At 42.5% G+C, this 25,878-nt stretch overlaps 1 protein-coding gene across 1 annotated transcript in view; it reads left to right on the forward strand.

Moving 5' to 3' along the window:
- tprn (taperin) overlaps window positions 1-25,288 on the forward strand; it is a 97,995-nt gene extending 72,707 nt beyond the window's left edge. Inside the window, exons 2-4 of the mRNA XM_072566292.1 lie at window positions 8,613-8,814; window positions 11,750-11,877; window positions 21,904-25,288. Of these exons, the coding sequence (XP_072422393.1) occupies window positions 8,613-8,814; window positions 11,750-11,877; window positions 21,904-21,966 (393 nt within the window). The 3' untranslated portion in view covers window positions 21,967-25,288. The remainder of the gene's footprint in view (window positions 1-8,612; window positions 8,815-11,749; window positions 11,878-21,903) is intronic.
- The last annotated feature ends 590 nt before the right edge of the window (window positions 25,289-25,878 follow it).

Consider the following 25,878-nt stretch of genomic DNA (forward strand, 5'->3'; position numbering starts at 1 on the left):
TTCTGAGAGGACTTGAATATAAAAGCAGTATGTACTTCTGGGGCTCTGCAAGGCTCTGGTCAGACCACATTTGGAGTATTGTGTGCAGTTTTGGGCACCATATCTCAGGAAGGATGTACTGGCCCGAGAGCATGTTCCGAGGAGGTTCACGAGAATGGTTCTAAGAATGAAAAGCTTAACATATGAAGAACATCTGAGGACTCTGGGTTAATACTTAATGGACTTTAGAAGGTCGAGAGTGATCTAACTGAAACATACAAAATACTGAATGGCCTGGACAGAGTAGATGTTGGAAAGATATTTCCATTGGTAGGAGAGACTAGGACCCGAGGGCATAGCCGGAGAGTTAATGGAAGACTATTTAGATTGGATATCAGGAGAAACCTCTTCAGGCAGATAGTTGTGAATCTATGGTATTCATTGCCTCAGAAGGCTGTGGAGGCCAAGTCATTGAGTCTATTTAAGATAGAGTATATTTAAGTAAGTTCTTTAGGATCAAGGGTTACGAGGAGAAAGCGGGAGAATGGGGTTGAGAAACTTATCAGCCATGATTGAATGTCAGGCAGGAGACTGGAAGAAAGTAGAAAGCCAGGCAGCATCAGGTGGTGCAGAAGTTGATGTTTCAGGTGTGACTGTTCTTCAGGATCTCCTGATGCTGCCTGGCTTGCTGTGTTCTTCCAGCCTTCTGCCTGTTTACTTTGGATTCCAGCATCTGCAGTTTTTCTTGTCTCTAAACATGATTGAATGTTGGAGCAGACTCAATGGGCTGAATGGCCTAATTTTTGCTGCTATGTCTTATGGTCTTATGTATCTGCTACCTTCTCCTGGTTGGAAGTGGTCAAGTTCTTGGAAAGTGTTGTCTAAGAATGAATTTCTGCAGTGCATCTTTTAAATGCTCCACAATGTTGCTACTGAATGTCAGTGAACGACAAAGTAGATTTTTTTTGTAGATATGGTGCGAATCAAACCGGTTGCTTTGTCCTGGATGGTGTTGGGCTGCTTCTGTCCAGGCAAGTGGAGCATATTCTGCCATGCACTTGACTTATTTCTTGTTGATGGTGGACAGTTTTTGGGGAGTCAGGAGGTGAGTTTCTCACTGCAGAACTCCTATCGACTGTATTTATATGGCTCGTCTAGTTCAGTTTCTGGTCAATGGGAACCCTCAAAATGTTGATACTGGTGGATTCAATGGAAACAACACCACTTTGTTGGCACATTAACACTATTGAATAAATTATATTTGTAAAACTTTCTCTATGGCCACACTTGGAGCATTACATGGCTGTTGCTGGCCACTAAATTAAGTACTTCTTTATCATTTGTGCATAATATTATGTTGTACCCAAACAGTGAATCCAATTGTGTTGAATGCGCCCACTTAAGCAGGTTTTGATGATCTGCCCATTGAATGGATTCTGTTCATTTTCAGATTCTGAGACACTAATGTGCTGTTTAGAAAAGTGAGTGGTGATTAATGCTGTGTTTGTTTCAATTGATTTGCTGAATGAACAGTTAAATGGACTGGTACAGCAGACAATTCATGAGCTGCTTTGTTTTCTCTTGGCTTATATAAATTAGTTTTGGGATTTTGCCTATCTGTGTATGTGTTGTCAATGCCCAGCTGGCTGGCAAATAGGGCTGTTGCCTGTGCATCGGCAGATAGTGCAAGTGACTTCATATCACCATGACAGAGCCCTAGATATGAACAATAACATTTACAATAATCCACTGCATCCAAAAGGACAATATTGTCTCTTGTATTATAGCATACTGACTGCAACTGTTATGATTTAATGTGCAAACATTGAAAGGTGCCCAAGTCTAGCTGTCTTGGACAGGTAGGTCGTCATTAGGGCACGAGGCATCATAGTCAAGGATCCAAATGTAAAGTGGAGGCTGGCAGAGAGAAAGAGAGTGAGAATAAATATGGGGTAGCTTCTGAGAATATGATCTGTATTTTATCAGAGGAATGAAACTCCACTGCCATTCCAACTAATGGGGAAAACTCAATGAAAATTGGAAATAGTGGAAACTTTGATCTAGGATGGATTTTGTTGTTTCCTATTTGGCTGAGAATGGGGTGGGATCAACAGTTACTCACCAATGGTCTGACTTTGAGTGCAGACAGGCCCTTGAAGGGAGGGGTGGACCCACGCAGCTCAAGCCACTTTGACTGAACGTATGTGATAACATTTCAGTCCGAGGTGACACACTTCCAGTCCCCCTCCGGATGTATTTGTCCCTTTGCCCAACACTCCGTCCTACGTTGTGATCATATGGCCAAGGCTTTTTGTTTCTGCAACTGCCCGTCAGTGATGTAATCAATAGCCTTTAATTATATCACTGTTGGCAATATTAATTCTTGTATGCAGTAATTCTCAAGGCTTGATTTATTGTTCATTGCTAGTGGAAAATTGATGTGCTGTCTCTAAAAGCAATTGTTTTTAAAGTTGGTGGCTTTCTGGATCCTTTCAGAAGGCATTAAAAGTCAACCATGAACTTTGGCACTGGAACTATGTATACAGCAGAGAAAATAGATTACCTTACCTGAATTAGCTGGGTTTTAATAATAATCTAACTGCTTCAAAACTGATTTTCTGATGTCAGCACACAAATGACGTGATTTGTTGGTTGCTGTGCTCTTTTTTAGCTGGCCCATGTTGGCAGCTCGTGTCTGATTGATTGTGTTGCTGATTGTGATGCTGTATATGCTGGTGGCATACTATTGAGGGATTTTTGATTGCTGTTTCCCTGCAAGGAAATTATTGCTGCACTGAATTGGAGACCAGCTTTTTGTATCTAGTCTGGCCTGATAGAGATACCATGGAAGGAGTGAAAGAGCTGGTAAGGTTCGGGTTGAAATGAGTTGTGCATCCAGGGTATTGATAATATGGTAAATCCAAAGTTCATTTGCTCTTGATATCCAGCATCTGTTCTCACTGCCTCCTGGTTTTTCTTGCAACTGAATGCGAAATGTTCAAAATTTAAAATATTTGACGTGCAAATTCCTGGATGCAAATCCCTGGGATTTGAACAGGCTCCTGTCATAATGTACTGTTCATCAGTTTCTATCAGCCATGTGATTGGATTAGTTTAATTCTGCTGATTTGCAATGTTTTGTTAATGTGACTCTAAGGCAGAAAAGCCTGCAACAGCTGGAGGATAAAACATGGCAACAATCACTTAAACTGACCCTTCTTTCTTCACTGTTGTAAACTTCAACTCCTCCAAAACTCTGCCACCTGAGTCTACACTAAGTCCTAGTTGCGAATCAGACATAACACCATTTGAGGAACTGGGAGGTAATATTTAAAATTTGAATCCAGTATTCAAATTGCACCACAGGCTTGATCTCTCTCTCTCTGATCTCCTGTAAATGCTGCAATACCTTCCTCTCTCGAACTTTCCCTCTTTTACAATCTTTTTAGTTATTCGTGTTGCTCTCCACTATACCTTTAGTTGGCAAGGCTCATGCTCTGGACTTCTCTCAGTGAAACCTAATGCCTCTTTGCTTTGGAATCTGCTTTCCTCCGAATGCCTCTATATGAAATTTTCTGGGGCACATTTCTACATTAAAGAGACCTGTGAATTCATATTATATTATGCAAATGTGTGCGTTTGTATTTTGTTTCTTTATTCATCTGTGGGACAATGAATACTGCTGGCTGTGTCAGCACTTTATTGCCTGTCCCAAGTTGCCCATGAGAAGGTGGTGGTGAGCTGCTGCCTTAAACGACTGCAATCCACTTGCTGTGGGTTGACCTGCAATGCCATAAGGGAAGGAATTCCAGGAGTTTGATCCAGTGACAGTGAAGGAATGGGGAATAATTTGAGTCAGGATGGTGAGTGGCTTGGAGGGAACTTGAAGGTGGTGGTCCCATAGATCTGCTGCATTGACTTCTAATTGGAAATGGTTGTGGGTTTGGAAGGTGCTGTCTGAGGATCTTTGGTGAATTTCTGCAGTGCATTTTGTAGATAGTACACACTCCTGCTGCTGAGTGTTGATTGTGGAGGGTGTGAATGTTTGTGGATGTTGTGCCAATCAAGTGGGTTGCTTTGTTCTCTATGGTGTCCAGCATCTTGGATGTTGATGGGGCTACACTCATCCAGGCCAGTGGGGAATATTCCATCATAATCCTGACTTGTACCTTGTAGATGGCGGTCAGGCTTTGAGGAGTCCGGAGGTGAGTTAATCGCTACAGTACTTGGAGTTTCTGACCTGCTATTGTAGCCATTGTGTTTATGTGGTGAGTCCAGTTGGGTTTTTGATGAATGATAATCCTCAGGATGATGCTAGTGGGGAATTCAGTGATGATACCACCACCCCTTGGCATTTAGCAGTGTTTCGATTGTCTGTCTCTTATTCGTGATGGTCATAGCCTGACATTTGTCTGGCACGAATGTTACTTGCCACTTGTCTGCCAAAATCTGGATACTGTCCAAATCTTGTTGCACTTGAACATGTTTCCGTATCTGAGGAGTTGTGAATGGTGCTTATCATTGTGCAGTCATTGGCGAACATCCCTACTTCTGACCTGATGATGGAGGGAAGATCATATAATGAAGTAGTTGAAGGTGGTTGGACCAAGGACACTGCCCTGAGGAACTCCTGCAAAGATGTCCCTGGAGCTGAGATGACTGACCTCCAATTTGTCAGGTATGACATTAACCACTGAAGAGTTTGCCCCCTGATACCCATTGATTCCTGTTTTGTGAGGGCTTCTTGGTGTCACTCTTGATTGAATGCAATCAAGGGCTGTCACTCTCCTCTCCTCTCTGGGATTCAGCTGCTTTGTCCATGTTTAGACCAAGGCTATAATGAGGTCAGAAGCTGAGTGTCCCTGGAAGAACTCAAACTGGGCGTCACTGAGCAGGTTATTGCTGAACAAGTGCTGCTTGATAGCGCTGTTGATGACCCCTTCCATCACTTTACTGATTATGATGGAGTGTAGATTGATGGGGCAATAATTGACCAGGTTGGATTTGTCCTGTTTTATAAGTACAGGGCAATTTTCCACATTGTCAGGTAGATGCCAGTGTTATAACTGTACTGGATCTGTTTGGCTAGGGGAGCAGCAAATTCTGGAGTTCAGTACTATTGCTGGAATGTTGTCAGGGCCTGTAGCCTTTGCAGTATCCAGTGTCTCCAATCATTTCTTGATCTCATAGGGAATGAATCGAATTGACTGAAGACTGGTATCTGTGATGCTGGGGACTACTGAAGGAGGCTGAGATGGATCAACTACTTGGCACTTCTGGCTGAAGATTGCTGCAAAAGCTTCAGCCTTATCTTTTACACTGATGTGCTGAACTCTTCCATCATTTAGGATGGGGATACTTGTGGAGCCGCCTCCCCCAGTGAGTTGTTTAATTGTCTGTCACCGTTCGCAACTGGATGTGGCAGGACTACAGAGCTTCCATCTGACCCGTTGATTGTGGGATCGCTTAGCTCTGTCTAGCACTTGCTACTTTTGCTGTTTTGCAAGTAATCCTGTTTGGTGGCTTCACCACATTGACAGCTCATTTTCAGGTATGCCTGGTACTGCTCCTGGCATGCTCTCCTGTACCCTCCATTGAATGAGGGTTGATGCCCCGGCTTGATGGTAATGGTTGAGTGGGGATGTGCTGGGTCATGAGGTTATGGATTGTGCCGTAGTACAGTTCTGCTGCTGTTAATGGCCCATTGTGCCTCATTTATTTATTCTCCGTGTGAAGACAGGACTCATCTCCACAAGGACTGTGTACGATGGTCACTCTTACTGATGCTGTCATGGACAGATACATCTGCAGCTGATATGTTGATAAGGATGAGGTCAGGAATGTTTTTTCCCCTCTTGTTGGTTCCCTCACCACCTCCTGCAGACCCAGTCTGGCAGCTATGTCCTTTAGGACCTGACCAGCTCAATCTGTAATAATACTGTTGAGCCACTTTTGGTGGTGGGCTTTGAAATCCCCCACCCAGAGTACATTCTGTGCCCTTGCCATCCTCGATGCCTCCTCTAAGTGGAGTTCAACATGGAGAAGTACCAATTCATCGGCTGAGGGAGGATGCTATGTGCTAATCAGGAGTTTCCTAGCCCAAGTTTAAGCTGAAGCCATGAGACTTCACGGGGTCTGAAGTCAATGTTGAGGACTCTCAGAGCAACTTCCCTCCTGACTGTATACCATTGTGCCGGTAAGGCAGAGCATATCCAGGGATGAGGATGGTGGTGTCTGTGACAGTGTACGGTGTGATTCCGAGAGTATGACTATGTCAAGCTGTTGCTTGGCTAGTCTGTGACGAAAAGGGTGGTACTAGAAAAGCACAGCAGGTCCTGCAGCATCCAAGGAGCAGGAGAGTCGACGTTTTGGATAGAAGTCCTTCAGAAGGAAGTCTGTGAGACAGCTTTCCCAACTTCAGCGCTAGCCCCCAGATGTTCGTGTGGAGGACTTTGCAGGGTCAAGAGGGCTGTTTCTGCTGTTGTTTTTTCTGCTGCCTAGGTTAACACCAGGTAATCCGTCAAGTTCCATTGAAGAAAATATGTTGCTTTAATTATTCGCAATCCCTTAGGTAGTGTTCAAACCTTTCTCACTACTTCCCTACCCCCATCACTACCCCATCAATAACGTAAATGCCACTTTTTCTCAGCTGCTATCAATTCTGATGGAGGGTGACTGGACTCAAAACGTTAACTCTGTTTTCTCTCCACAGATGCTGACAGACATGCTGTGTTTCTCCAGCAATTTTTTTTGTCCCACTTGAGATACATGCATATTTTTAGAAGTCAGAAATCTCTGGCTATTAGGATTTTTCCCCTGTCTTTGATCTTTATTTTGGATTGAATATCCCATAGGAAACAGAAACAGGAGTAAGTCATATGGTCATTTTGATCTAGACCCCCTACTACTTAATACCAAATTTTAAGTTAACTACTTGGAGTTCCTTGTTTGAGCTGTGTTTCACAAGCGCAGTGGTAAAACTGGAGCATTCTGAATCTGAAGTCCTCACTGAGATGCTCCACATAGGTACTGTCAAACCTCTCTGGCACCTTCCTTCACTTTTTGTTACCAGATTCCACCATGTCATGTTGTACCCCAGAATTAAACAAATCATTGTCTCCAAATTGCGTTCAGTTGTTACTCCTCACTTGGACAGTTTCTGAGTAACCATCATTCATTGTAATGGGAAGTTTTATTTTGGCTGGAATCTTGATCAAAGAACGAATGACTAATGATCATTATAAGCAAGTAGAGGCAGGCCTGTTACACAGGTCACCCTGTGTGGAAACCTCATTGGTTTGCATGATTTATTGCACAGAAACATGCAGTAAATCCCAGATTGTAAGATGTGTTTCTTTGTTCTCAAGATGCCTGGGATGATAGCAAATCTTGCATTTAATGCCAACCCTCGTTGAACAGATGACCAAGTGGCTACCCCCTAAGTAATTGCAGCAGGTTAAGTGTCAATCACAACTTGGGTCTAAAGGTACAAATAGGCCAAATCATGTGTGATTGGAAAGTTGTTTCAGTGAATGAATTGCATTCAGTGCAATCTGACAGCTTTTTTAAAATCTTTGGTGCCAGCTCAATTATAGACAGAGACAGGAAACAGAGTTAGGAATAAGCTAGTCATTTTCACAGTGGTAGGTAGTGACTAGTGGGATACTGCAGGGGTCAGTGCTTGGATGCATCTATTTGCAATATAGAATGTTTGAGATGAGGGAATTAAATATATCTCCAAGTTTGCAGATGAACAAAGCTGGGTGGGATGATGAACTCTGAGGAGGATGCAGCGATACTTCAGTGTGATTTGGACAAGCTGAGTGAATGGGCAAGTGCGTGGTGAATGAAATATAATGTGAATAAATGTGAGGTTTTCCACATTAGGAGCAAAAACAGGAAGGTGAATTAGAAAAATGAGAGGGATCTCATGGAAGATATTACAATTCTAACAGGACTAGACACAATGAATATCGGAAGGATGTTCCCAGGACCAGGGATCATGATACTATAGAGTAGAGCATTTAGGACTGAGGTCAGGAGAAATTTCTTCCTCCAGAAAGTGGTGAGCCTATGGAATTCTCTGCCATGGAAAGTAGTTGAGACATAAACATTGAATGTTTTCAAGAAAGAGTTAGATATAGTTCTTGGGGCTGAATGGATCAATGGGTTGGGGCCAAGGGAGGAGGAGTACTGAGTTGGATGATCAGCCATGACCATGTTGAATGGAAGAACAATCTCAAAAGGGCTGAATGACTTTCTCCTATTATTTTCTATGTTTATTATCAGACTTTGCAGCTTTGAGTTTGCAACCTGTAGTTGCTATCCTTTATTGTAACCACTGTAGGCTGCTATCCCTGCAGTGGACTGATAAAATGTTATAATTAGATTTTTAAAAGGTATATTATACCAAAGGAATCACTGCCTCAGCTGCTGCACTGCTTTGTGGACCAGATGGGGAGGAATTAACATGTGGGAGATGTGCATTTGGAGCTGGAGCTGTGGGTCTGAACAAATATTATTTCTTTGTAGTGATGAGGCTATATGGGGTCTGACTGAGCATTAGTATTTGAGGAGGAGACTGTGTGAAGCTCATGTCCTGGTTGGTGATCCATCTTATTTTCTTTTGTCAGATGAAGATTTCTTTCAATGACTCCAGTCTGCATACGACATTTGAGTATCCGTCAGAGAACTCCCTCATACAGGAGGAAGAATCTGAGGAGAGTGACAACGATGAAGAGGAGCAGTCCTCAACATTCTTCTTTCCACGTCCCAGCTACACCAGCTCTCCCACAACACCGAGCAGCCCCTTGCAGACTAACACTGTAGTCTCAGGTATGTTGGTATGATCCCTTTTGACACCAAGAACTTTTAAAAAGATACTTCATTTCTAATGACTGACCTAAAGAAATTCCATGTCAGGATTTCAGGTTTTAAGATTTTTACTGCAACAAACAAGCTAAAAGCAGCATTCATTAAAAAAAAAGCTTAAGAGACAATTATTACTCGAAACTAAAAAGATATATTTTCCCTCAAACTTTTTTAACTAGCTCAAAATTCCACGTCACAGTTATACTTCTCTTGGATTTGCAATTTTTATAAGAACTAGCTTAAAATCGCTCCCAGCTTCCAACAAGATTAGGGATTTGCTCTTCCCAACTTGCAGAGTCATAATGTTATGTCACTGTTAAAAGGCACTTCTCTGTTTCTGGTGAAGATTAGATTCCCTACAGTGTGGAAACAGGCCCTTCAGCCCAACCAGTCCATGCCGACCCTCCGAAGAGTAACCCACCCAGACCCATGCACCTAACACTATGGACAATTTAGCATGGCCAATTCACCAAACCTGTACATCTTTGGACTGTGGGAGGAAACCGGAGCACCCGGAGGAAACCCACGTAGACACGGGGAGAATGTGCAAACTCCACACAGTCACCAGAGGCTTCGAACCTGGGACCCTGGTGCTGTGAGGGAGCAGTGCTAACCACTGAGTCACTGTGCTGCCCCAAAGTTGACAACTGGCAATATCCCACCAATCCAAAACTATTCTTCGAGAGTCTTCCCATTGATGAGGCATGAATGCCTTTGATTTGAGACTGTGTTCTCCCTAGTAGATTCTCGACTGAAAGGCAGCACGCTGATCTCTGCTCACCACACTAGCTGCAGCTTTAATTATTATTCTGAGATCTTACTTTCTGACTCTCTCTCTCTTTTCTGACCAGAAAATTTGAGACTGTAGTTAAGCCAGCTGTTGTTGTCTTTGCTTTCAGATGTGAATATTTTTCACCTTACCACTCAGTGAGTTTCTCAACCTGTGTTTTCCACCCCTATGATATCCGTTCCTACGATGACAAGCCATGTTAGCTTGTAGCCGGGCAGAATCTGTACCCATTTGACAATTCCATTTTACCTAGAATTAAAGGGACAGTCCTAAATTATAATTATAAAACCTTGCACTCGTAGCGTGTGTCAAGCATGACAGCCTCAAGTCCCTGGAGCTTCTGCTCTATTGGAAGAATAGGTACTTAAATTATTGTGCTATCTTCTCTTTCACAGGGTTATCAGCAGGGTTTGGTCAATAGTGTGGGCCCAGCATTCCCGTTTCAGTTCTTGACAACTGGATGATGAATTCAGGAGAGCTTAATTCTTTGCATCACCCAGTTATCAGGTGACCCATTCAAAACTGCACACAATTGGGCAGTCAGATGGCATGTGAGGGTGCCTGCTTTGAGTTCCAGGCTGAACTGGAACAACAGTGCTACCTAGTGGTTATTAGGGAAATAGTCCAAAATTCCTGCTCCTTAAAGCCAGTAATGAAAAGTTTGAAGGTAAACGAAAACAAAAGCTTAATGTTTGGATAATAAATTAAGTGTTCTGATGTATGGGTTTTGACGTTGTTTCTGTATTTACCCAGCTAGATCATAGAATATAAAAATGACTTGGTCAGTTACTAATGTTGAGCATAAGACCATTCTTGCAGAACGAGGTCTAATTGACTGAGACTGACCTGCAGAGGGGAAAGTAAATGAGTTACTTCAAGAAGAGAAGAAAATAGTGGGCGATGTTCCAATTTAGCTATGTTTCTCCATGGTGTTCAGATGTAGTGTTCAGCACAATGTGAGCAAGTCAGATGTAGCTGGTGGGCATACAAGTAAGGCTAACCATCAGTGTTTTGTGTGATGGATCAATGGTCAACTTTGGAGTGGTTGTGTCAAACTGGATGTGAGTTAATACTTGGTACAGGTGATGTTGTGCTGTGCATCAGTGGTTAAAGCTAGTGATTTCTCTCTATTAAAGCTGCCTATGGTTTCATTATCTCTAGACTTGAATAATCCAATGCCCTCCTGGTCAGTCCCTCATCTTCCATCCCTATGGAATTAAACTTGTATTTATCTGAAATGCTTAACATATCTCAATGTTATGATGTCTTTTTCATCTATGCCCCAGGTTTAAAGTCCTCATCTTTATTTTCAAATCCCTGAATGACCTCACCCTGCCTTCTATAGCTACCTCCAACCTGACCAGCCTATAAATTTGAGAGCTGCTTCATTTCTGACCTTTTGGCATTCCCTGATTTTAATTTCTTTATCTTTAGCATAGATAGATTTAACTGTCTTGACTAATTCTCTGGAATTTCCACAGCCCAAACTTTTCCAATTCTCTCTTACCTTTCTTTCAAGATGCTCCTTAAAATCTATTTCTTTGGCTGAACTTTTGGTCACCTACCCTGATCTCTCCTTTTAGTGAATTTGATGTTAAAAATGTTTTTATTGATACTTTTATTAAGCATGTTTTCTCTTGAAAGCAGTACATAAGGGTATGTTGTTTAATTAAACATTGGTCAGTAGGTATAACATAAAACGGTCATGTGTTGACGATTTTGAAGAATGTTGTAGTTAAGGAGGTATGCTGAGGAGGACGGGAGTTATGTAAAGACATTACGTAAAGCAGTGCACATTGAGACCCTCACTTGCATCAGAGCCTGGCACTGGTGAGTGATCCACAGACTCTGTCACTTTTCCAACTTTGTAATTTCAGTCCTGTGGTCTTCAGTGTAGAGTTTAATGGTACGTATCTCCACTAGATGTGCTCTACTATGCTTTGGGTTGACTCCACAGGTTAATGTACAGAAACCTTAACATTGCTCACATAGTAGTACTTGATTCCAGGTGATTCACTTATCATCTGATGTGATTCCATCCTTCTCTAAAAGCTAATGATTTTTGTCAATCCCTCTCCTGTCATTTTTTTGATCCCTCTTTTCATGCAGCTTTGACAAACTACACTCCTAAACATGCAATGTCATTCAACACATGGCAGGAACAGAAGCTTGATGAATCAGTTTCTGGGAGGAACAACTCTCTGCACAGTACGGAATCCTCAACTGAAGATGATATGGTGAGTGTTCAGCAATTTGACTTGGACTATGCGCAACATAAGGTTATGTTTACATGGACTCATCTGAGCAGCCCACCTGGAATCTGAGTGGTATGCGCTTATGTATTTTCTAGTGCACTCTCTTTGTTATGTCACTGAGCTATTGAATGCAGTAACATATGGTCACTAAGTTATGCTCCTGACTGTAACGGGTTAAGTTAAAAACCAGGAGGTCTGGCAGCATCTATGGAGAGAAAAGGTTGGTACAGTTACAACATTTAACAAACTTCTGGATGGGTATATGAATAAGAAGGGCTAAGTGCTGGCAAATGGGACTAGATTAATTTAGAATATCTAGTCGGCATTGATGAGTTGGACCAAAGAGTCTATTTCCGTGATGTACATCTCTGACTCTAGGACCTGCTGAGTTTCTCCAGCAATTTCTGTTTTTGTTTCAGATCTTCAGTATCCATAGTTCGTTTTTTACTAACATACCAGGACTTTGTCTCAGCAAAGAACAGTGACAATATTGGGAGCCAAATTAAATAACTTGCATTACTATCTGAGCCACATGTTACTTGTCAAGGAGACTAGGAAAGCAAATATATCATAGAAATAAGGGATCTGTTTCTTGGGAGCATTACTGCTATAAGAAGAAATTGCACTGCTGCAGTGGGCTCCAACTCAACATGGCTGGGTCCAAGATCCTAATGGAACAATGAATAAGTTTGTTGAAATAGACCTCAGACCAATGAGATGGGCATGAGCATGGATTGAGATGGAAGAGGACTAATGAAGAAAAAAATAGCAGCGTGTCCTACGTAATAAATGTCTTAACATCTGAAAATATTCCAAAGCTTCCCAACTCTGTGAATGTAAATGTTTCTCTATATCCCAGTTCTAAATGGCTGAACCTTTATCCTGTGACTGTGATGCCAAGCAGTGGATTCCTTGACCAGGGAAGCAGGTTAGCAGCCTCTCCTAGGAAGAGTCACGTCATATTTCACTCCAGGAAATCACAACTGAAAGCACCAGGGATTGGTAGTAAGATTGTGAATGGGTTGGAAATTCATTCGGAAGTAGTTGACAATGAGTAGGGATAAAGGAAATATTCTTGGATGATCAAGTTGTGACAAGTGGTATTCTTCTGGGATCTTTCCTGGAACCTCAGGTTTTCATCATCTACGTCAAGGTGGTGAGAGTGCCCTTAACATCAACGCCACATTTGACCATGTGGCATTAAGGAGCTGTAGCAAAACTGGTATCAGTAGGAATCAGGGGAAATTCTTCTTGTTATAGTCATACCTGGCACAAAGGAAGATGGTTGTGGCTGTTGGAGGTCAAATATCTCTGCTCCAGGGCAACTCTGCAGGAGTTCCTCAGGTTAGTGTCCGAGGCCAATCCATCTTCAACTGCTTCGTTAGTGACCTTCCCTCCAATATAAGGTCAGCCACATAGAATCATACAATGCAGAAGAGGCCCTTCAGCCTATTTTGAGTCAGTTTCATGAAATCCACATTAATCCCACTGTCCTGCACTAGGCCCATAGCCTTAAAGGTTATGACACTTCATGTGCTCATCCAAGTACTTTTTAAAGGATGAGTTTACCTGCCTCCACCACCCCCTCAGGCAGTGTGTTCCAGGCCCCAACCACACTCAAAGGTGAGGAAAGGTTTTGTCAAGTTCCCTCTCAACAGCTTATCCAGCCTCTCTTCTTAGCTAAGATGCCCCATCCCAGAAACCATTCTGGTGAATCTCCTTTGCGCCCCTTTCAGCGCAATCACATGCAGCCTATAGTGTGGAGGCCAGAAGTGCACACAGTAATCCAGCTGTGGTCTAACCCGGTGGGCGGCACGGTGGCACTGTGGTTAGCACTGCTACCTCGCAGCGCCAGAGACCCGGGTTCAATTCCCGCCTCAGGCGACTGACTGTGTGGAGTTTGCACGTTCTCCCCGTGTCTGCGTGGGTTTCTTCCGGGTGCTCCGGTTTCCTCCCACAGTCCAAAGATGTGCAGGTCAGGTGAATTGGCCATGCTAAATTGCCCGTAGTGCTAGGTAAGGGGCAAATGTAGGGGTATGGGTGGGTTGCGCTTCGGCGGGTCGGTGTGGACTTGTTGGGCTGAAGGGCCTATTTCCACACTGTAATCTAATCTAATCTAATCTAATCTAACCAAAGTCTTGTGCAGTTCCAGCATAAGCCCCCTGCTTGTAAAATCTATACCTTGACTCACGAAGACAAGTGTCCCTTATGCCGAAATTACTTGCCCTGCTGCCTCAGGACCCTGTGGGCAAGCACCTCAAGATCCCTCTGTTCCTCTGCACTTCCTCGTAACCTGCCATTTATTGAGTACTCCCTTGTCTTGTTTTTTTCTTTCACTGTGCATCACCTCACAATGACCAGGGTTAAGTTCCAACTGTCACTGATCTGCCCATCTCACCAATCCATCTATATCCTCCGGAAACTGAAGCCCTTCTTCCTCAGTGACAACCACCCAGCCAATCTTTGTGTTATCTGCAAACTTATTATCACCTTCCAACATTCTCAACTACATTAGTTGTGATATATAAACAAGGGACCCAGCACAGATTCTTGTGGTACACCACTGTACACCAGGCTCCAGTCACACAAGCAGTCTTCTACCACCACCTTCTATGTCCTAGCACGAAGCCAATTTTGGATCCAACATGCAAAGTTACACTAGATTCCATGTGCTTTTATCTTTTTCATTAGTTTCCCACGTGGGATTTTGTCTTGAAGGCCTTGCTGAAATCCGTATAAACTGCATCAGCTACAGAGGGATGTTCACTGATTGTGCAATGCTCTGCATCATTTGCAACTCCTTAGATATTGAAGCAGCCCATATGCAGCAATTGTAGGTGCATCTATATCAAATGAACTGCAGCAGATCAAGAAAGCAACTCACCACTATCTTGTTAGTGTTGTGCAGTAATCACTAGCCCAACCAATGACATCCATATCCTATGAATGAATACAGGGTGGCCCCATATCCGGGGGTCTGGTTACTGCAGTTTGTTACCTGTGATTTATCGCGGCCTGAACATATAAAAGGGGGCATTCTAGAGCCAGGGACCAGGAGGCTGCTAGGATGGTATGTTTCCCATTTAAATGAATGGGTTTGCAGCTATCCGCGGTTTTGGGCTTCAGCAGTAGGTCTTGGAACATATCATCCGCAGGTACCGGGGTGGTTGGGGGGCAGTACACTGTACTTCGAAAAATGAACCTCTTGAATGAAGGAGTAGAATGAATACATATTTGCTTATAGACAATAAGAGACAGTATGTTGTGCAGAACAGAGCAGGGTGTTATAAAGGGATAATGATAGATAAAGTGAATGGGTTAAATTAGTGCGATGAAAGTTCATTATATAGTACTATTTGGGAAATTTTGTTCTGAAGTGGAGAAATTATGTAAAGCTCTGATACATATTGTTTTATTCTGTATATTAAGAGAAGGCCATGCTTTTTAGTTTCAGTTTTTTTTATATTGAAAAGATTTTTATTTTTACACAATTATAAAATTACAAAAAAAAATCTGAGCATAACAACAATTACAATAAATTAACCACTACTCTACTCTACAAAACATATAATAAAAAAAGCTACCCTTACTACAATTCAATAAAAAATTGAACAAAATAAATTAAACTAAATTACTTCACTCAGCGCAACCCCCTCCCCCAAGCTCCCCATCACCAGGAGCAGCATTTAGCATACCTGTATTTATTCTGGATTCTCCCCCTCTCTTTCTCAGGCCTGGGTCTCATGGCTGAACAATAGCCCTCGATAATATAGTCGACAAATCTGCTTCTAGATGGTTCAGAAAGGGCCGCCATGTCTTGTAGAAAAGTTCTGTTTTCTGGTGCACCATACTTGAAAGGAAGTTCAGGGGCACGTGTTCCATAACTCATCTATGCCATCCCAGCAGGCCTGGAGGGCTTTCCGAGACCCAACTCATCAGAATGTTCTTCCTCGCACAATATTAAGATATTGAACAGCTTTTTCCCATGCTTATCTAAGGAAGGCAAATTTGGCTGGCTCAGGATAAGAGACACAGGATCTACCTTGACCTCAGTCCCCAGGACCACCTCCATGACACTTGATCTCGCGCCCCAATACTCGCACAGCTTGTGGCATGACTACAAACAATGGGTAAGAGTGCTAATACCTATTTTGCATTTGGGGTATAACGGGGATGCTCCCTTTTTGAATTTCGCAAGCCGCTCTGGGGCCAGATAAACCCTATGTAGGATTTACACATTCTTCCAAATGCCCTCCCAGATCTCTGATGAAATGTCCACTCCCAACTCTTGCTCCCAGATGCCACGAAGCTGCACAATTTCTTTCGAGGCGCCATCTCCCAGTAACTGGTACAGGGTGCAATTAGAGAGAGTACCTGTAATCTGAAGTACTTTCCTCTCTATGTCAGACCTATAAGGATCAATAGAAGGGTACTCTTTTTCTGGATAAAGTCCCTGGCCTGAAAGTAACAAAAAAGATCCCTGCTGGGCAATTCATACTTGGGACTCAACTGATCGAAGGACATCATGATCTCCCCCTCAGATAAGTCTCCCAGACAAGAGACTCCCCTGGATGCCCATAACTTAAAACCAAAGTCCATCAATCCTGGCCGAAATCCTGGCATTCCTACGATAAGAGTGAGAAATAAGCTGCCTTCGCTTGTTGCATCACCCTCCACACTTTAAACGTATTGATGACAACTGGGTTCCAACAATACTCCATGACTGTCCTCGTCTTATTCATCAATAACAGATTAATAAGGGGGCATTTCGCCTGGGCGGCCTCGATATCCAGCCATTTTGACCCTGGGTCCTCACAAGCCCTATCATTCACAAAGGATAGTAGGGAGCTTACTTGATACCTCTTAATATCTAGAAAGTTTACACTCCCCCATTCCCTGTGATGCCAAATAAAAGAACCGAGCCAACCGTTGAGTCTGCGCAATGTTTGCCTCGGCAACATCAGTGGAGCATTCGCACGGGATATAATAAACGAGGAAGAACATTCATTTTAGTTCATTCATTTATTCGGCCTAACCAAGATATTCGAAGAATGTCCCAATGCTGAAGATTGCTGCCTTATCCCAATGTTGCCTTATCTTATCCAGCAAGTGCATATATAACTTGGCCTTCTATAACTGGTCAAAGGTGGGAGTAATGAAAATGCCTAGGTGCAGAAAGCCTCCCTGTGACTACCTGAAAGGGAATCAGATTTCACCTTCAAGATCAGGTATTTGCCCAAGGCCCCACCATGGGCAAGGCCGAACAACTTCATAAAGTTAATCTTCTATCCAGAGAAACAGCCAAATAAATTTATACATTGTATTAAATGAGGCACAGACCCTGCTGGGTTTGATAGGAAAAGGAGAACATTATCTGCATACAGTGTGATCTTACGCGCCACTGAAACCACCTCCAGGGCAGTTATATTGGGGTCCTTCTGGATTGCCTCCACCAACGACTCAATCACCAGTGTGAACACCAGCGGTGAGAGAGGACAACCTTGCTGGCTGCCTCTACCAATACTAAAATTATTAGATCTTATTTCATTAGTAAGGACTGCTGCCATAGGATCACAATATAGCAGTTCCACCCACCTGGTAAAGACCACACCGAGACTAAACTGTTCCAGAAAACATAAAAAAGATACTGACACTCCACCCGGTCAAACGCCTTCTCTGCATCAAGGGAGACCACTAAGCCTGCAATCGAGCTGTGCTGGCACACCTGGACAATGTTCCGTAATCTTTTAATGTTATTAGAGGACCTTTGGCCCTTAATAAACCTGTTTGGTCCTCCTTTACAATAGAGGGCAACACCTTCTCCAACCTCCAACGTGAGTGTCTTAGATAAAATTTTAAAATCAGACTTTAGCAGCGAAATGGGCCTATACGAAACACAGTCCTCTGGGGCCTTCCCTCTCTGAAGGCTGAGAGAAATATTAGCTACTCTCATAGAGGACGGGCGACAGTCCTGACTGTATGAATAATTGTACATGTTCAGCATTGGCCTGGCCCACATATTCATAAATTCCTTATAAAACTCACTCGGAAGGCCATATGGGCCAGGTGCACTTTGGGGCTCTCTTACCATCTCCTGTATCTCTTGCACTGTCAAGAACCTTACAAAAGGGACACCTACTCTGGAGTCATACCTGGAAGGTCCAGGTTCTTCAAAAAGGACTCCATCTTTGTCAACCTGTCCTCATAGCCCTCTGACTGAAACAGCTCTGAGTAAAATTTTTGAAAAGACGTATTAATCTTTTTCGAGTCACAAGTGAGAGTCCCAGTGCCCCCTCTGATAGATGTGATAGCTTGGTGGGGGGGAAATCTCTCTTTTTTTTTTTTCCTATCCAAATATGCCAGGTATTTACCTGGCCTATCCCCATACACCTTTGTTTTGCAAAAAGAGATCTCTCTCTTCATTGTTTGAGCAAGCGCAGAATTCAGACCAGCCCAGAGAGCTGTGGTTTGCTGTAATTTAATCACGGCTGGCCTGTTAAAGTATGCAATCTCTGCTGTCTCCCGCTGGGTCTCGAGCAGACGTTGCTGCTCTCCCCTCTGTCGTTTCCAACTTGCTGAATAAGAGATGATTATACCCCTTGCGTAGGCCCTGGCAGTCTCCCAAAACGCAGATGGGTTGCTGGCTGTGCCCAAGTTGATGTCCAAAAACCCTTTAAATTCCCATGAGAAGTATCTGATAAACTTACTATCCTTAAGGAGAAAGGGGTCCATGTGCCAGTGCCGTAAAGGTACCCCATTACCTTTGTCCGTAACCCCCAAATACACTGCCACATGATCAGAAATGGCTACGTTCCCAATTTTACAGGACAACACCGAATCCAAAAAAGCCGACGGAGCAAGAAACAAATCAATCCTTGTGTAATACTTGTGCGGATTAGAGAAAAAGGGTGAAATACCTACCCACCGGATGAAGACCTTTCCATACATCCATCAATCCCAAATCCACCAATTGTTTAGATTGTGGGGAAGTGCCCAGGAGACCCCTGGTTATCCTATCTACTGTGGGATCCATGAGGCGATTGAAGTCTCTTCCTATAATAGTATGGCATATTCCAAGGTCAATCAACCTAGGAAGTGCATCCATCAGATATTTAAGGGAGGGGGGGGGGGGGGGGGGGGGAGTGTTGTGCCAGGGGACAGTAAACATTTAGAATGCCGTATTTCTCACCATGTGTAAAAGCTTTGAGAATCACAGACCACCCATATTCATTCTTAATTTGATCTAGCAACTGGAATGGGAGATTCTTCTGAAGGGGGAGAACCACTCCCCTGCTTTTAGTGTTAAACGATGAAAAGAGCACCCGGTCAAACTGCCCCTGCTGCAACTTTAGATTCACCTTGTCATCAAGGTGGGTATCTTGTAAGAGAGCGACATCAACCATTTTCCTTCTAAGACTTGAAAGTACTTTCTTTCTCTTAAATGGTGAGTGACTCCCCTTAATATTCTAGGTGCACCATTTGAAGGAACAACTAGTCATAGTTATCTAAAACAGCCTGTGAACCCCCAAGAGGAAGAACCCTACTCATGATGTGCTGAATGGAGACAATTAAAGGCTCAGAGCCTGAAGAACATAACTACAAAATCTATTTAAACAAAACTTCTAAAAACTACAGCTACAATAAACCAGCACAAAAAACAGAAAGTAGGAGACTTTCCCCCTTGCCCCTAGGGGGCACTCGCACTACCTATAAGCACCTCTATGCCTCCTTATCGCTGAAACCGTGCCCCAAACCCAGGCAAAACAAAAGTAAACGATACAAAAATCTTAACATAGGAATTAAAAGTGGGCATTTCACACACCCACCTGTACATCAACCTCCATTATTGCTGGAAAAAAACCAAAAGTTCCAATAACGCTTCCCAAACCCCAGGGAAGAGAGAAGCAGAAAAAAAAATCAAAGGGACAAAACAGAATGAAAGAAACAACAAAAAAGTTATTGTCCATATTGCTTGAGTCAGTCAGTCTATTTTAAAGTGTCCAAAAAGTTATTTGCTTTCTTTGCTGAGTCATGTCCGGACCTTGCATGACTGAAACAAGGCACTGTCGGGTATCTTACAGAATATTGGATATCCAGATCTCTCAACCACTTCTCTACCTCACCAAAGGTAGTTTTCTGACAGATCACTGCCACAGAAAAGTTCTTACACAACATAATCTTCGATCCCTTATAGATCGGGGCCGGCTGTTCCTTCCCCAGTGTTCTGGAAGCTTCTGAATCTTTTGTTTGTCTCTATAGGACTGGAATCGCACTTGGACTGGGCAGGGGTGCTGGGCTGACCTGGGCCTGCGCATCATGACCCGGTGAACTCTATCAATCCACACCAGGCCTGCCCTGGCTTCCCATCCCAGAAAATGCGGCAGCCATTGCTCAAAAAAACCTGGCTGGCTTGACCCTTCTTGCTCCGCCAATAATATGAAAGTTCTTTCTCCGACCTTGATCCTCGAGGTTGTCGACCTGCTCCACTAAGGTCTGCACCTGCTTTTCCAAAACCTGGATCCATCCCACCATTGATTCGGCGTGGTCTCTGATGCCGCGGTCTGCTGCTCGACCTTCTCTACACGCTGCCAAAGACTCTGCATCTCCTGCTCATGCTTTTGCATTATGGCCGAGATCGGTTCCAGCCTGGTCCAGGTCTCTTCCATCATCGATTCTAGTAGCACTTCGTTAGGAATTGCGTACCAATTTGAAAATGCCTTGTTTGTTTCCTGTCCTATCCATGCTAAGATATTGCCCCTTACACCATGAGCCCTTGCATATTGATCTTTTGTGTGATACCCTATGAAATGCTTTTTGGAAATAGTGGTAAACTACACCTGCCCTACTAGGTACATGTTTAAAGAACTCTAGTAAATGTTTCAAACAAAACTTCCTTTTACTTAAAGCATATTGACTTGTTTCCATTAAACTATGCTTTTTCATGTTCACTTCTTCAATAACAGCCTTCAGCATTTTCCCAAAGACTGATGTTAGGCTGACTGGCCTGTAGTTCACTGTTTCCTCTCCCTCTTTTCTTGAACAGTGGTGTTATGTTTGTTAACTTCCAATCTGATGGGAACTGAACTGAGTTGATTATAGTTCTGGTCACCACACTACGAGAAGGATGTGGATGCTTTGGACAGGGTACAGAAAAGGTTTACCAGGATGATGCCTGGTAGGGCGATTTTAGCTATAAAGAAAGATTGGATAGACAGGGTTTGTTTTGACTGGACTGCTGGTGGTTGAGGGGTGTAAGATTGTGAATGGCATGGATAGAGTGGAAAGTATGAAGCTTTGAATTAGGTTTTAACCTGAGTCCACAGTTTATTAATTGATGTCTTGTGGCAGAATTTGTATATCTTTGACTTCTAAATGAATAGATATTTATGGAACTGTCTTTGTCACTAAGTGCTGTTTTTGAGATGCTGAAACAGTGTGTCTGTGTGCACGTGTGCTTGCAAGCTCTATAATTCTGCAGTTGTAAATCCATTTTCTTTCTCCGCTCAAAAGCGGTTTCCTGAAATATGGTATCTTTGTGTATTCCTGTGTCTGTTTTTTTTAACAAACTGGATAATATGCAACTGACTTTCATTCCAATGAGCAATCATCCCAGAAAGGTGCAAATTAAACATTAAATATAGATGGGACTAGTTTCAGTCATGTCAGACACTTTGTGGCTTTAGGAACTGCCTGAACCTGTGATCAACTGATCATTATGGTCATCCTAAGCCAGCGTTTCTTTCCCTCTTGAATGTCATTTTAGTCTATGAATCGTTCCAGGTATTAAAATCAGATCACCGAAGTCATTATTCGATACTGTTTTTTAACCACATTCGTAACAATATAAAGATTAAAGTCCTTAAAAAATCATTGCATTATCAGAAGTATTAATGGGAACAAAGTAAATCAAAAACAGGCTAAGTCCAAGACATGATCATCGTGGTTAATGTGTTATCATATACTTAATCAAGCTTAAACACTCACTCATGTTTTTCATTTTCTCCTCAGCTCACACCAGCAGATGGCAGTTCACATTCCGATTATAGCAGTGAGCCAGCGCTGTATTTCTGACAAAGGAGATGTGACCAAGGAATTGTGACAATGCACTCCAACATTTGAGATTGGCTTACCATGAATCCTGCAATAACAAAAGCCAGCTACGTGCCATCTGAAATGCAGCTAGCTGTTCATTGAAAAGCTCATCCCCTTACTGGAGACATTTTGGGCTAAATCTAAGGACTGAGGTTTCTCTTGAGGACAAGTTGATCTTTCATTTCTCCATGTCCTGTTGGATTTCTCCCTTGCCTCTGAGGAGACCAGTCTTGAGAATCATGAGATCCACGCAGCATTTATGTGACAGCTTTCAGATTTGGAGGCTGGTTGCCTGCACACCAAGTTTACGATTTGCACTTGCCCTCAAAGGGCTGTGACCTACATTCCTAAAATATTCCTGAACACTGCCATGGATGCTGAAGCCCTGCAGATGATGATCATTCCTCAGAGGAGAGCTGTATTACACTGTGCTTTGATCTTGGCTACCTTTGTCCTTAAGAGTATTGGGCCTGTATGAGGGCCAGGCCCTGGGCCATGTTTTTCAGGGTTTGACTGTGTTCAAGCAACATTCCCATTTATAATAATGTACTTTGGATACTGTACTGTTAAATAGTTCTGTCATTTCCACTGTGCCACAGTTTTTACCGGTGGTGGTCCTGGTCACCGGGTGTCCTCAGGACTCTAACCATTTTCATTTCTGTTTCTTTAATATTGTAATTGTCCTGGCGCTCCGACTTTCGAGCCTCCTGGTGAGGTCGAGCTGAGCGGAGGATTGTTTTGAGTATGAACTGAGAATGCTAAACTCTTCGCAGAGTTCAGAGACAGGAATTTGTCAGATCCTCTTTGTGAAATGTATTTTGTGCCATGTATTCACTGGGCAGCTAGGACTATGGAAAGCACTTCCTAAATAGGGAACAGTGAGAGTGAGTGAAATAGGGCTATTGTTTATGCAGCCATCACACTTGTGTGAAAGCCTCTTGGTGCCTTAGGCTCAGCCTATCAGGTATTAAACTTTCACCTCGTTTCAAATTGCCAGTGATTAAGCACAAAGCCTTTCCTCTGTCTTTGTGCAGCTATTTGGCTTCAACATTGAATATTGGGTCACCTTTGCAAAAACATTCATAAGTTTACTTAACATAGTTTGGAGCATTCACCACTTGGGTTCAGACATGTACATTGTTTTCATTGTTAGCAGAGGCAATTAATTTAAATTCTGCTGTGACCTATTTGGACAATGCAATGCACCATACCCACAGAACAAAGTGTTGTAGTCCTTGTTGTGGAGTATAACAATCCAAGCATTACCTTGGAACTACTCTTCAGTGTTTTATCTTGATTGTGGTGGAGCTGGGAAGCAGTTGCTGCTCATAGTAATTCTGATCCAGTAGTGCCCACTGGCTTTACTGGAACCAAGTCGGAAAGAACATTATTTACTCCAATCACACCGAATGCACCATGTATGTTAGCTAAATGGTGTACGTTACATTTTGTCTTTGGATCTTAAATTAGTTCCAAATGAAGTTGTTGGGGGTAGAAGGAAAAAGGTGGATTTAAAGGTGTAGAGTTAGGTTTGTGGCAGTGTGTTGATTGCTGTTTCATCCTTTTCAGATTTTGTAAAAGTGAAGATGTTCTGCAACTGTTGATCCACAGAAAATGATAGCAACAGAATACCCTCATTAATTCGACAATGTATCTTTTATTCTGACAAGGTAGAATTTGTAGTTGCTAAAGTTGTTTTTCTTACTATTTTAGAATATATTGGGTTGAATCAGGAAAGAGAAAAGGAACATTGAATGTCTTAGGATAAATGTCCTGACAACGAACTTAATTCTGTACACACTCCAGTAAAATATTATCAATACAATTTGCCTTGATTGTGTCTGGCTGCAATTTGATGTTTCTTTTAATTTTTAGAATGTTGTCCTTTCAACCCTTTCATTCATATTGGAATAGAAACCTAGAGACAAGACATAGCAAGTTAGCCACCTTCGATTTTTGCCCATGAAGGTGATTAAAGATTGTTACTGTTTGCTGGAAATCGGAAAGATTTCAACTCCATTTCCTGTCAGCATGTGTTTACAATACAAAGGACACTTGTATTTTACCCATTGTTGCCGAATCATCTATGGGATGAATAAAGTCGGAGGCTAATCCTGTGTAGGTCCACAATTGCAATTGACCCAGTTTGGTAATTGTACATGTGCTTAACTTTATCAAAGTGACCCACATACTTTTGTTATTGGCAAAAAAAATCTCATTTACGTTGCTAAGTTGCAATCTATGTGCATTATTCTTCCTTTCGAGTAAGGGCTGAAATTTGGAATGCACCTTCACTTCCCTTTTGTGGTAATCACCTTGATCCCGGGCAAACATATTGTCTGCTGTGGGCCAGCTACCTCTTGCGTGCCCCTTCCCTTATTGTCCACCAGCAGGATTTGTGATTGTACAATTGAATAAATTGATAACTAGCAGCAGGTTAGTTACCACCGAGAAAGGAAGAAAAAGGCTAACCTTTTGGGTATAGTACTTTAGTCAGAAATAATTTCAATCAAAAGTTTATGTCCAAACTGTTGATGCCTGATTCCTTTGAAATGCTGATCAGACTACTGTGTATTTCCATTTTCTATTTATTAATAATGCACTTTTCCTGAACTTCCACTTTGCTATCAACTGCTAAGTACATATGTTAATGCATAGACAGGACTTTAGTATCTGTAGAAACTGTTTGCTCCACTTTGTAACACTCCTTCACTTCCAGTGACAGCATAACAGTATCTAGGGAGCCCTTGCTGTGATGCAAACTTCTATTCACAACTAAAACACTTGTGAATCAAGTCTTCCATGCCTGTTGACGTGACCCATTCTATGACACAAATTCTAATTGTAAGTCAAGGTGGGAGCCATGAGTTTTAAGTGAGTCCACACCAATCTTGTTTTGAACGTTCCTGGCAGTACAAGGCATTGCATTATGGTTGGAATGGATTCCAGGCACAGGAAATATTTAATAAATTGCATATGCACTAATGAATTTTGCACTTAGAGGTTGAACTAAATGGAAAGAACCTGAAACTTGCCAGCGTTCAGTCACATGGCCAAATGTATTGTCCATTTTTGTAACATTCACCTTTGTTGCATGTCTTAGAAATGCACATTGTTTTTTTAAAAAAAAGCTTTGTAAAGTGATGGACATACTGCAGTGTTTCAGCTGAAGACTTGTTCTATAGAATAATACATAATGCAGATTTTGATAGAGTTCTTATCTTTGGTTGTAGATGTAATTACTGTATAATGTTTTCAGACATGATCAACTGTTGATTTAAAAAAAAATAAAAAAGATACACTGGCAAACTGTGTTTTTGTGTGAGGTTGTAATGTAGTTAAGTTCTCTGGATGGAAACAGAACGTTCTTCTCTTTGAGCCTCAAGATTTACAATCTCCAGGATTATTACCCGAGACATGTGCAAATTGGCATTGGGATGTGAGGGTAAGAGAAGTAAACACCTGGCTCAAGGAGTGGTGCAGGAAAGATGGGTTCCATTTCATGGAGCACTGGCATCAGAATTGGAACAGGAAGAATTTGTACTGTTGGGACAGTCTCCACCTGAACTGAGCTGTGAGCAGTGTTCTAGCGAAAAAGGTAAATAGGGTAGTCAACATGACTTTGAACTAGAAAGTGGGGGTGAAGGGAAACAAAGCATCAGGTTAGCATGTGGGGTGGGGATTCAACTATAAAGAGAAATATAAAAATAAAGGAGAATTGGGAGAGGCTATTAAAGTCTCCAGAACACACAATAGGTGTGTGAATTTTCAGAAGATTTGTAGCTCAGGTTGAGGTTTTAGATGTAAGTTTGCTCGCTGAGCTGGAAGGTTCACTTTCAGATATTTCGTCACCATACTAGGTAACATCTTCAGTGGGCCTCGGGCGAAGCA

This window comes from Chiloscyllium punctatum, chromosome 49, assembly GCF_047496795.1.
Source record: "Chiloscyllium punctatum isolate Juve2018m chromosome 49, sChiPun1.3, whole genome shotgun sequence".
Taxonomy (NCBI): Eukaryota; Metazoa; Chordata; class Chondrichthyes; order Orectolobiformes; family Hemiscylliidae; genus Chiloscyllium; species Chiloscyllium punctatum.